General features: G+C 33.1%; 1 protein-coding gene across 2 annotated transcripts in view; it reads left to right on the forward strand.

Annotated features, from left to right (window-relative positions):
- Positions 1-14,302, forward strand: part of Scp2 (Sarcoplasmic calcium-binding protein 2) — a 160,132-nt gene that overhangs the window by 71,568 nt on the left and 74,262 nt on the right. For both annotated transcript variants that reach the window (XM_075292822.1, XM_075292821.1), the window contains 2 exons: positions 5,889-5,941; positions 6,764-6,883. In XM_075292822.1, coding sequence (XP_075148937.1) covers positions 5,889-5,941; positions 6,764-6,883 — 173 coding nt within the window. The remainder of the gene's footprint in view (positions 1-5,888; positions 5,942-6,763; positions 6,884-14,302) is intronic.

A 14,302-nucleotide genomic window follows, 5' to 3' on the forward strand; every position in this document is an offset into this window, starting at 1 on the left:
TATAGAAAAAAATTTTAACAAAAAGTTTCTATAAAAATCAAATTTTTGACAAATTTTCTATAGAAATAAAATGTTGACAGAATTTTCTATAGAAATACAATTTTGGCAAAATTTTTTTAGAAATAAAATTTTAACAAAATTTTCTATAGAAATAAAATTTTTGCAAAAAAATATTCGATAGAAATAAAATTTTAACAAAATTTTCTATAGAAATAAAATTTTAACAAAATTTTCTATAGAAATAACAATTTTACAAAATTTTTTCCTATAGAAATAAAATGTTCACAAAATTTTCTATAGATATAAAGTTTTGACAAAATTTTCTATAGAAAAAAAAATTGTGACAAAATTTGCTATAGAAGTATTATTTTGACAAAATTTTTATAGAAAAAAATGGATACAATTTTCTATATAAATAATTTTTTTGGCAAAATTTCCTATAGAAACACAATTTTTACAAAAATTTCTATAGAAATAAAATTTTGAAAAAATAAAATTTTCTACCGAAATAAAATTTTGACAAAATTTTAAGTTCTCCCTTTTAGTAGAAGTAGTAACTTTCTCTTGTTGGTGAAAGCTAAAATCGTTATTACATTTAAAATTCCATATGTTTACAATTCAAGAGATATTTATGCATCTGAAAATGGTCGCTGGTAGGAGAGATCATAACATTTAATATTGCAATTACTTAAATAAACTTTCAAAACAAAATAATAAAACATTTCTTTCAAAATAAAAAATAAAAAACATTTTTTCATACTAACCACAAAAAATTGGATCAAAAATTTAAAATGAAACATATTTTATTTTGATAGAATTTTGGTAAAATTTTCTTTAAATTTTGTTACATTATTTTTGGCATGAATGGCAACCGTGCTCTGGAGCCGGGCCTATGTATTATGGTCAAAGACACCTTAAAGACGAAAATGAACCCTAAAATATTTTTTTATCTGTGCGGAGTAAAGAAGGCAAAATGAAACAACTGGAGTTCAACGATTTTTTTTCCAAAAATACTTGCTTAACTTTTTTTTTAAATAAACCTTAAACGTGTGTTATTGGTATATACAATTTTTTTTTGTATTTTTTATATACATATATCCCAAAATATTGAATTGGATGCGTTATTAAAAATTTAAACAAAGCAATTTTATTTTAATACCAACACGTAGAAGACTTTTTATTTTCAATTTGTCAGCACCGGAAAATGAATAAAAAGTGATACACATACGGACATATTTCACTTTAAGCTTTGCCCCGTCCAGTTCATGAGAACCAATACATCTGTATGTCTTTCTGTTAATCCTGATGGCAGATTGGCCTGTTCAAAATCATGCTCGATGAGATGAAACTCGTAGGTCAGCTATATTGCGTGACTTCATGAGAATCGCTTACAAAACATCTATGAATATGCCATACAAGATACCATAGACTACAATGTATTTCATGTTTATTTTTCCACATCAGTGAAAACAAAATGGGAATTTATCAATAAACAAAAAGGAGAAACAAGACGAATATATAGAAAAAAGTAAATTCAGCAGAATACAATAGTCTTGAAATCCACGGTAACAAAATAAAACAAAGAAATGAGAATACTGATGCAATCAGTTTTTATTTGAGGAATAGCACTAACAAAGTCTATAAGATTTAAAGACTAAAAGCAGTTAGATGGCCAGCATACGAAGAGAGACATTTTTTCAAAGCTTATGAAGACTTCATAAAATACTTTTGAAATAAAATTTTGGGAAAGTTATTCATACATTCTATGTATATCGGTATGAAGAAATCCAGGAAAAAGAATAAGTTTCATTCCTCCGATTTGCCTAAAATTTTTAACCTAGCATTATTTTGGCTCCAAATAGAGAAAAGTATAAAAAATTCATTTATTTGCTATGAAACAGTAAACCATTCCGCCGATTTTAATTTAAAAGCATCTAGAAACCGAAATCTTCATACGAGATGCTAAAAATTTGTAACCTGATGTTAGTTCCAACAACAGAAAAATGGATTAATTAATTTTTTCAACTTCATATAAAGTTCTTTTGGACCAGTCTTAGAAAATACTCTAAGTGACGGTTTAAAGTCCAAATTTAAATGTTAATAAAAAGATGTCATAAAAAGGAATAGAGAACCAACAATAAAAATAAAATATCATGACAATACAACTAAAAATTTCATCCCGAGGGTGAATGTTAACCAGAGTATGTTAACTTTTCCTCTTCCATGGGAGTTCTTTTGAAAAGGTTTTGCAAATTACGAGAATTTTCTAATTTTTATTGATTTCAAATAAAAAAAATATTTATTATATAAAATTAAAATATAAAAAAATAAAATATAAAATTATTATATAAAATTAAAAAATATATTATATAAAAGTTTTTCAAGTTGTAAAAATTATAGTATAATTCAAATTTAATAAAAAATACATAAAAATCCTTTTTTTAGTTTTTATACCATAGAAAGTGGGGGGGGGGTATATTAACTTTGTCATACCCCATAAAGTACAAGTATATGTATATTGTGGGTCGTGATGAATTTCTGAGTCTATCTAGCGATGTCCGTCCGTCACGCTAGCTTCCAAACGCAACAAGCTATCGACTTGAAATTTGGCACAACTAGTTGTGTATGTGATGTAGGTCAGATGGTATTGCAAACGGATTATATCGGATTACGGTTTTACGTAAAGCCCCCACATAAACCGACCCACACAAATTTAAGCGAGTAAATTTTATCCGATCCGGTTGAAATTTGGCACGAGGTACACAAATATGGCCTGTAACACCCATGCAAAACTGAGTCAATATCGGTCCATAAATATATATAGCCCCCATATAAATCGATCCCCAGATTTTGCTTGTGAATCCTCTTGAAGAAGCAGATATCATCCGATCCGGTTGTAATTTGGAAGCTGGTGTTAGTATATAACCTCTAACAGCCACGCAAAAATTGGTCAATAGCAGCCCATAATTATATGTAGCACCCATATACACCGATCACCCGATTTGAATTGTGGAGCCTCTTGAAGGTGCAAAATTCATCCTACCAGGTTGAAATTCGGTTTGTTTTGTTAGTATATGGCCTCTAACTACCATGCAAAAATTGGTCCATATCGGTCAATAACTATATATAGCCCCAATATAAATCGATCCCCAGATTTTGCTTGCGAATCCTCTTGGAGAAGCAGATATCATCCGATCCGGTTGTAATTTGGAAGGTGTTGTTAGTCTATAGCCTCTTACAGCCATGCAAAAATTGGTCCATAGCAGCCCATAATTATATGTAGCACCCATATACACCGATCGCCAGGTTTGGATTTCGGAACTTCTTGAAGGAGCAAGGAGCCACCGTGGTGCAATGGTTAGCATGCCCACCTTGCATACACAAGGTCGTGGGTTCGATTCCTGCTTCGACCGAACACCAAAAAGTTTTTCAGAAATGCTCGTGACATTTCTGAGAGTTTCAATGCTTCTCTAAGTGGTTTCACTGCAATATGGAACGCCGTTCGGACTCGGCTATAAAAAGGGGGTCCCTTGTCATTGAGCTTAACATGGAATCGGGCAGCACTCAGTGATAAGAGAGAAGTTCACCAATGTAGTTTCACAATGGACTGAATAGTCTAAGTGAGCCTGATACATCCGGGCTGCCACCTAACCTAACCTACACCCAAAGAAAAAATATTTTCCTACGGAATGAAATTTTAGACAAACGAAATTCCCCTTTCGTATAAAGTATTTTCATTTAGAGCAAACTAATCCGAATTTTTAAGAAACGATTGTCTGTAAAATTTGAGTCAAAAGAAAACTTTGCTTGTCTATAGTTTCGTTCCTCAGAAAAGAAAACACTTCTTTCAGGGTATAGCAGGCGCACTGATCATGAACATTACTTGAAACTGAAAATAAAATTTCCAGATTTTACTCATCGTATTCATATAAATAATGGTGGAAAAAAATCTTCAGCTTTAATATTTCAAATCAAGGCGTTATTTCATCATATACACGATATGTGATTAAAACTCAAACAAAATTGGTTCTCATAAATACAGGATCTGATCTTGTCTTCATAGGTAGAATCTTTAAATTGTTTCTTGGGGAAGCATACTGATTGAACTGATTTGCTTGGGAGAAAATTTGTCATCAAACCCCCCTAAAATTCTATATATTATGAAGTAACCCGCTATGACGAAGAATTTTCAAAGTAAACTATTTATTATATTCATGATGATGGGTATTTAAGATTCGGCCCGGCCGAACTTACTGCTTTATATACTTGTTCTTATTTTAATGGGTAAATTTAATTTTTTGGTTTCAAAAAGGTTAAAAACAGAGTAAGCTTTAAAAAAATGGTACAAATTATTGAAATTTTGTCGAAAAAAAAAATTCAAAATCCATTCAAGAAATATTGCGAATTTTTCAAAATATTTTAATTCAAACGTTTCGGACAAGCGTTAGAATGCATTAAAAATCATAAAAAATTATAAATTTTTTTTGTCAAAATATGACAAAATTTTTTAATTCACATCCAAAACACCTAATTTGAATCACAGAGTAAGAACTGATGCAAATTCATTGCAACGGCTGTTGAAATGGTGGACATCCGTCCTATGACAAGCCCGTGTTAAATTCATCGCCAATTTTGTACGTTTTTGGTGACGTTTTTTTACTGGGGATCTATTTCTGGCTGTTGTCATCACGCTACAGCCTTCAGTAATGAATCTGCTCAGACTCATTTTTTGTCTGCAGGCAAGGTCATGCTTAAAAAAAACTGTATGAAGGAACTGTAGGTCCTCATATTGGTCCTCAAATATGGTGTGTCTCCGTTAATGTATGTATAGACCGATCTCTCGATTTGCTCATTCGAGTAATGTGGGTAAAAATGTAGTCTCCATAGAAACCTTAAATTTAACATCGGGAAGCTTACTAATTGGCCGGTTCTGCTTGGGACATATTTCACTTTATGCACTGAGCGACTCAGTCCATGAGAAATAATACAATTTTTAACCGATTTTCTTGAATTTTGGAATATGGTTTATTTATTAAAGTTTTAAAGAGATATATAGCCATAAATTACCTATAAGAAATTGAGATAAGATATTTTAATCTTATATTTCAAAATTAGTAGAATAAAAGTAACATAATTTACTAATACAAGAATTTAAATTATCTATTCAAAAATAAAAATTAAATAAAATAAATCTCATAAATTTTTCATTTATTTTTATATCCTTTTTCATATCCTGCCAAATCCAATAACAAAAAACCTGAATGCTTTTATTGGTAATGACTACATTTGCAACATTATAAACAACTGTAACTACAATACTGATGGATAAAAATGATGGCAACAAATGGTGACATTCTACAAATCTCTAACAATTGTCTATATGCGTGTGTGTGTGTATAACTCCATGGAATTTTATTGGTGACAAATTTGTTCGCGTAAAATACGGTTGGTTCTTTCCTGTTAAACCCAAAAACTGGCATTGTCATGAAAACAAAACAAAAAACTTAAATGCGACTACCCGTCTATTGCTTTTGTTGCTGTATTTGTCATATATATCCGGTGGCATTTTTCTCTGCAATGTCCTGTTTGTGCGTTCTCAATGTTTATTTTATATTGGAAAACAAACAAACAATACTCAAACGCACACATACACATACACTCACAATATGCAAAAATATTTTCATGACAATGGATTCTTTTTTACATCTGTTTCCTCGGCTATTTAAAAAATTTGGTACCACATTTTCCGTACCGTACTTTATGTCTGTCCAATTTATTGCGGTGTTTTGCCATATCTTCGGGGTGTGAATATTGATATTTATTTGTTTGTTTGTGTATGTGTGGACTACCCACAATACGAAAATGCTAAAAATTGACAACCATAACAGATGTGAATCAAAGCGGTGAAATTGACATTAAAGATTTCGAGTTGGCCATTGAGGTAAGTTTTCATTTAAATTTATTTTCGTCGTAAAGTTGATGCGTAATTTTAAATGCATATTCGAATAATGGGAGATAACGTTAATCAGAATGCCAAAATTATGTAAAATTTTTTAAAATAAAAAGAAATTAAATATTTTTTTGTCACAATTTTTATTTCAAATATTAAAAAACCAAAAAGACCCAATCGTTTGTATTTTTACATTCCAAGCCTCTTCAGTCGCAGAGCTTAACATGGAATCGGGCAGCATTCAGTGATAAGAGAGAAGTTCACCACTGTGGTATCACAATGGACTGAATAGTCTACGTGAGCCTGATATATCGGGCTGCCACCTAACCTAACCAATAAGACTTCATTCTTTAGTTACTTTCTATTTCATTTCACCGATTTTAATCTAATTTCGTTAAAAAAAATAAAATTGCAAATCTCTTATGGCACGCAAATTTAAAATGTCACAAACATATTTGAATTGAATTTATCACATCATCACAGGAAATGGCATTAGGAGTAACATAAAACCTCTTCAAAATAGAAGGAAAAACAAACACAGATACCAATTTGTTTCGATGAGACTGCCATTGAAAATGTTCGAATATGCATTTATTTGTCATATGTAAATTGTTTGTGCATGAGTGAGTTTTATTTAGAGATTCTTACTTGTCTCGTTTGTTTTGGGTGTCTAAATTTATGCAAAGATTTTTTTCTAACTTTATTCCGTCTCTCTTCTCATTTCTTCTTCTTTCAAAACTTGGGCGTTGTTCTTGTTTTATACTCTTCATTCGATGCGGTGGATAATCAAACCAATCACCTACAATCATGCAGCGTGTTTGTCAACTACGTGGCTGGGCAAAGGACACACCAAAGAACAAGGAAATCCATAGTGTCATGTTGGAAATTTGGGAAGGACTACGCTCAAAAGCTGACAAGGACAATGATGGACAGGTAGGTACTATAAACTAAGAATGTAGTGTAAAATACCACAAAAAAAAACATAAAAACCAAACAAGGCTACTAGCAAAAGTCCAGGTCATAGGTAAAAACCAAAGGAATGCAAATACGCCAGGAAACCAGGAGGAAATATAAAATTTCGTTTTCACATCATCAATACTTGGGTGCTCATTCATCCATTGTCAGTTACTGACAATTGAATGAAAGCTCTTCCACATACAAATGGAATGCAAATGCATATCCAATCTACACATTCCCAAAACAAATCCAATATTTTGCTTTTCTAAGGGCAAAAAGAGAAAAATTAGAAAATCGAATAGATCTTCTTTTGGTCAAATTGAAGATACAATGAAAACATATTTTAGAAATTTTAATGGTTTGAGGGGCTTTTGGTCATGGGTCCCCAAATGTCCATAAACTGTTGTCTTTTTCTATTTTATTATGCCAACCAGTAAATGTTGTACCCCAGGCTCTATTAGCATTTTTTTTATTCCTTATGTTATGTGTCTATGGTATTCCATTGTGATTTTCTGGCATAATTTTTCTAAAGCCTTCACAGACAATAGGATAAATTTTATATATTTATGGTACTAGTATTTAACATAGTAAACCCAGAATAATTTTAAATTTTTTGCATGCTTGATTTTGTACATATGTGGGATTAAATATGTACATATTATTACGATGTCAACAAATAATGTAAAAAGAATTATAAAAAATACTTAGTTTGGCTAAGCCCAATGTCATATACCCTGCAATATCGAACGAATTTTTTGTAGCCGGAAACATATTTTTACTAAAATACATATTTTTGTAATGAATAGTCAGTCCAAGCTATTAAAACTACGTACTTGAAAATTATTTAAAAAAAAAAGAAAATAGGAAAATAATAAAACAAAATTTTAAAATTTCACTAAATTAAGTCCCAATGAAAAACAAGTATATACAGCAGTAAGTTCGGCCGGGCCGAATCAAATATAATAAGGAAACTTCCTTTTAAATCTCTTCGTTGTAGCGGGTTCATAATATATAGAATTTCAGGGGGTCTGATGCCAGATATTCTGCAAAGCAGTCTAGTTCAACCAGAACCCTTCTCAAAGAGAAATTTAAAGATTCTACCTAGAAAGACTAGATCAGATTCTTGATTTATAACAATCATTTTTGTATGAGTTTTAGAGGAACCACAAACATTTCGTGTAGGTGTTCCAGAACATGATGAACTAACGCCTTGATTTGAAATCCAAAATCTGTATATGTTTAGCCCCATTATTCAAATGATTAGAAGAAATTAAATCTGAAAATTGTGCTTTCAGTTTCATGCAATATTCATTATCAGTGCACCTCCAATATCCTCGAGAAGTGGCATCGGTCTATATGGAGGACTTACCAAACTAAACCAGTTAAAATTTCAGGCAAATTTTATAACAACTATTGTTTATATAAACCCAGGGAGATAAATCGGGAGATCAGTCTAAAGGGTGATACGGTCAAAATTTGGTCAAGGGAAAACGCGTGTAAATCGGTGAAATCGTTTATTTAAAAAATCAAATTAAATTTCTTTTTCAAGTTCAATTAGTATAAAATTCAGGAAAAATATTCATTTAGGCTTTCGCTTTTCCAAATCCGAATTGCCGGGCCTCACGCTTGACATCTGCCATCAGATTTTGTACAGCCACCTTGTCCACCTTCTTCGCCGCAGAAAGCCAGTTTGCCTTGAACTGCTGCTCGTCCTTAGCAGTTTTTTTTTGGTCTTCTTTAGGTTCCGCTTGACAATAGCCCAGTATTTCTCAATTGGGCGGAGCTCTGGCGTGTTGGGAGGGTTCTTGCCCTTGTGAACCACCTGCACGTTGTTGGCGGCGTACCACTCCATGGCCTTTTTACCGTAATGGCAAGATGCCAAATCCGACCAAAACAGCACGGAACAACCGTGCTTCTTCAGGAAAGGCAGCAGACGTTTATTCGAACACTCTTTCACGTAAATTTCTTGGTTGACAGTCTCGGAAGCTATGAAAATGCTGCTTTTCAAGCCACAGGTACAGATGGCTTGCCAAACCAGATATTTCTTTGCGAACTTTGACAGTTTTATGTGCTTGAAAATATCTGCTACCTTTCCCCTTCCTTTTGCCGTATAAAACTCCTGTCCCGGAAGCTGCTTGTAGTCGGCTTTGACGTAGGTTTCCTCGTCCATTACCACGCAGTCAAACTTCGTCAGCATCGTCGGGGATCGCGCTTTGGCCGTCGTATTTTGTTTATCATCGCGATTTGGAGTCACTACCTTCTGAATTCCAAAATCAAAATAGGAGCAACATTCTACACACACACACCTTCAAAATGAGGGGTGTTCAGGTTTTTTAAATGCAAAATTGAAAGAAATACGTCAAGTTTATATTGACCAAATTTTGACCGTATCACCCTTTACATACAAAATTCAGCATACCTCATTGTGTTTCTGAAAAACCTACAGAATCTATACCCCAAATCGTAGGGCGGGTTTATACGAGGATATATCAAAATCTCTATCGCTATTCGGAACAATTATTTTTGGCCCTAAAAACCCTCTAGATTTCAAATTTTAGGCAAATTTGATAAAAACTATGGTTTTTAGAAGCCCAAGAAGTAAAACCGGGAGATCGGTCTATATAGGGCTATATCAGAAAATGGACCGATACGCACCTTTTCATCACACCTATTTGTGGTTCTAAAATACCTCTAGATTTCAAATTTCAGGCAAATCGGATTGAAAATACGGTTTCTTGAAGCCCAAGACCTCAAATCGGGAGATCGGTCTATGTGGGGGCTATGGACCGATAGACACCATTTTCGGCACACTTATTTATGGTCCTCAAACACCTCTAGATATCCAATTTCAGGAAAATCGGATAGAAAATACGGTTTCTTGAAGCCCAAGACCTCAAATCGGGGGGTCGGTTTATATGGGGGCTATATCAAAACCTGGACCGATACGTCCCATTTTCGTCACTCCTATTTGTGGTCCTAAAATATCTCTAGATTTCACATTTCAGGCAAATCGAACTGAAAATACGGTTTCCAAAAGCCCAAGAAGTAAAATCGGGAGATCGGTCTATATGGGGGCTATATCAAAACATGGATCGATACTCACAATTTTTGTCACACCTCTTTATGGTCCTAAAATACCTCTAGATATCCAATTTCATGCAAATCGGATAGAAAATACGGTTTCTTGAAGCCCAAGACCTCAAATCGGGGGGGTCGCTTTATATGGAGGCTATATCAAAAACTGGACCGATATAGCCCATCTTCAAACTTGACCTGCCTGCATACAAAACACGAATCTGTGCCAAATTGCAAGACGATATTTCCATTATTGAAGACTGTAGCGTGATTACAACAGACAGCAAGACAGACGGACATGGTTATACCGCCTTAGAATTTCTCCCTGATCAAGAGTATATATACTTTATATAGTCGGAAATCGATATTTCGATGTGTTACAAATGGAATGACAAGCTTATTATACCCCCGTCACCATTCTATAGACCGAAGCTGCGTTACCGTTGAAAATTTCTAGAAAGTGGCACAAATAATGTCGCAAACCATATAACGTTGCACACTTATTTAAAAAAGTGGCACAAAAACTGACACACTTATTCATGAAGAAAAATAGACCCATTTTTTATTTAGATCTTGACTGTTCCAACATTAATTAATCACCCGGTTTATTACTATAGAAAAAATTGCATGCATACTTTTAGGCGGCAAAAGTTTACACTGATAATATGTTGCATTAAAAACGAAAAATTGTTCACAAATATAAAATTAAACTCGTAAATTCGATTATATATTAAGATTCCTATTGTAGCGCTATTTTTGTTATCTGTTATCTAATCTGAATGTAATTAAAATGTGGCACATTCTTAGAGAGTGTGGCGCAAATTGATAAAAAAGTATCACATTAAGTGGTACAACAAAAAAGTGGCACAAAAGTATCACTGCTTGAAAAAAGTGTCAAATTTGCCACTAAATTGTAGTAAAAGTAACACTGGTCCGAAGCTTATATGCACTCCCTGGATTGCGTACAGAATTCTGCTAAAGGCAGTCAATGACAATCGAATTAGTTGGGTAATAGATAATTATGAACGGAATATCAACTGGGTTGATTTATATGGGGGCTTTATATAATAAAGGATCGATATGGATCAATATTTGTACCAAATTTTAACCGGATCGAACGAACTTTTCCACTCCAAGTAGCTCCGAAAGTCAAATCTGGCCATCCGTTTTTATGGGGGCTATATATAATTATAGGACGATATGGATCAAATGTTTGCATGATTGTTAGAAGACAAGTCAAATCTGGGGGCTATTCTTCAAATTGCACCAATATGATAAAATTTTCATATGTCAAATTTCAAGTTAAGTTCGTTCAAGTTCGTCGAAAGTTAGTGTGATTTCAACGAACGGACGGACATCGCTTGCTTGTCTCAAGATTTCACTACAACCCACTTTGGATTTTTTCTATTTAAGGAAAACTTAAATACCAATCATGAAAGACTGATAACTGAAAAGCGTTGTAAACACACAATTTTAGCTCATATTTTAAATTAGTACGTACTTATCGGAACGCGGGAATAGACTGGTAAAAAGAGCAAATATTTTGGAACAGTGAAAACTTTTTGGAATTTTCGAAACACTCGAATTAGCACTAAACTGACAATGCTTGGTCTTGCTAAAATTTATTTTCGTTTCATTATAGTGACAGTAAACTGATTTCATGGAGCTCATTGTTGTCCAACGAACAGTCGAAACAGTAGAGACCATGATCGTCGCCTATAATCTACTGTTTCGACTGTTCGTTGGACAACAATGGGATCCATGAAATCAATTTACTGTCACTATAATGAAACGATGTAGGAACCCTATAGATAGACGGACTACCATCTTGCGAATCACAGCAAATTGAGGCTATAATTTCATCATCGAATCTTCCCAATGATTCGTTATAGTGCAACCCTCTGGATGATTTAACCTTCTACGGGATATCGATGTGGATATTACTAACCGCAGAAAATTTAGGATATCGCACTTCCGTCTGATAGGATAGTTTTAGTCTTCTTGCAAAGAAAAAATATCATCAAATTTTTTCCAATTAAAATTTTAATTGATTTTTAAAAAAATATCCAATAAAAAATTTAATTGGCACAACAAACTTATTAATTGAAATACGTTTTAATTGGTCCAATTAATTTTATTATTGAAGACAAAAAATATATTTTTTTCTGTGTGGAAATCCGTTCGCCTCTAAAAATCTACTGTTTCGACTGTTCCATGGTCTCTAGTGTATTGCAGTAGATTCATATTCAGTACTATATCGATTTAGGAACTCTATGGAATTGCGCTTGAAATACAACACTAAAATGGTTTCGCGGTTGCGCCTGTCATCCGGAACAAGCATCGATCGTGCTGCCCACTCAAGCATTTCCAATGTCTACTTTCTCAGCTATCTCACTAATCTCCAAACGACTTCCTGTCAACACAAAATCCAAAATTTGTGTAACCTTTGACTTTTCAACTTCAAAAAAAAGGTGAATTTTCAACTGTGTGGATTTTTTAAGTTTTAGAAAAGATGACTTTTGACTTTTGGTGTGGTTGAGTCGCGACTTTGTGATGAGTAGTAGGCCAAAAATAACATTTTCTTAGTTAAAATCTGCACGCAAAAAAATAATTCTTTCCTCCCAAACGAAATTTTAGACAAACGAAGTTCGTTTCTCATTTGCTTTTCGCTGTAAGGAAGTGTATTTGGAAGAAAAGTATATACTTTTTGTGATAAACGTTTATTCTTTTCCAGGATGTAAAAACAATTTCATAAAGACAAACTCAAAAAAAAAAATTGTTTTCTTGCAAATTGCATTTTCCCTCACATCTTTCTCACATCCACGGTTTTTTAGTTCTTAACACCTTTTCCTGTAATACCAACAATGTAAAGAAATTATACGATTTTATAAATTTTAAAATTTTTTTTAACTTTCGCCTGGACGGAGAATCGAACCGCGGACCGTGCACTTTGGAAGCCAACACCCTAACCACTGAGCTATGTACCTGTTATGGTCATCAATAAATAAATATCCATATAAGTTATATTTATATAGCATAGCTTGCGGCGCCCACGAACCGAACAAACAAAGTTTATTTAACAGAAACAAACATTTAGTTTGGCACCGTGGAGCAGTGGTTGCTACGTCCGACTTGCATGCCAAGGGTCGTGGGTTCGATCCCTGCTTCGACCACTGTTCTTTTTTTACATATATTCCAGATATGTTCGGATGATTCCGAAAAAATGTTCAACATTACATTGTACTATATTAAATTTTGAACTGTAAAATGTGTCTTATTAAAGACCTAAAGTCAGAAAAGAACAGTGTTTGATATAAACGAAATGGACTGTGTTGTTGTTTCAAAAATAACTTTTTTATTGAAAAAAAAAAAATAAAAAATTTGCAACAAACGAATTTTTTTGGTGATAAAAGTTTAAAATTTTCGAAGCAATTCAAAAAACTCTAACAAAAGAAAAACGTTTTCGGTACACGTTTTCCAAACGTTTTTTTTTCTTTGCGTGTGGTTAGTCGATTGTGGCCAAAAGTGGGTTTTGAAACATTTTGAAAATACGATTTTAAAATTTTGTATTCCTACTTTATCTTTCGTGTTCTTCGTGTTTAGAGCACCTGAAGGTCTGCTTAAATCAATGTTTGATGATAATCATCAAGGGAGAAAGGTAGTCAGCTGAGAGAGTTTTCTTCTAAAAACCAGAAAATATTCACTTATAAATTTATTCAATCATTAAATGATTTTTTCCAACAACCACAACTGCAAGAAAATAAGCATGAGTTTTCCCAAAATAAACCAAGTTCATAAACTAAACAAAAAACACACACAATTTTATAAAATATGGATTTATAGTCTTTACATTTCTTTGTTATCTCAATAGAAAATCAAAAATGAGCTGTTACATTTATTCAGGCAGAAGAAAAACCACACAATCATTTAATGCAGCACCATTGCATTGAAGAAATAATCGAATAAAATTTTCTCAGAAAAATCGTACACACAGACTTACACTCACAGAAAAAAATGAACTCTTCATTTGGGTTTTATTGTTGTGGGAATTTTGAGTTTTTTTTTGTTGTGCTGTATGCTTTTACTCTTTACACAACAATTCGGTTTATTATTTTCGTATAGAAAAATTTTGGAGGATTCTTTCCGGTTTTTATCTGGGTAACAATGCTACTACACAATGGACACTAAATAGTTGAAATGATTTTGTGCAAGCGGCATTTTATGCAGATGAGGAAATTCCGATTTTGATTCTCATTCAAATGGAAATGAAAATAAATTGCCAAAGCATTGTATGTGGTCATTTGCCCGAGAGTATTCTGT

This window comes from Haematobia irritans, chromosome 1, assembly GCF_050003625.1.
Source record: "Haematobia irritans isolate KBUSLIRL chromosome 1, ASM5000362v1, whole genome shotgun sequence".
In the NCBI taxonomy this organism is placed as follows: Eukaryota; Metazoa; Arthropoda; class Insecta; order Diptera; family Muscidae; genus Haematobia; species Haematobia irritans.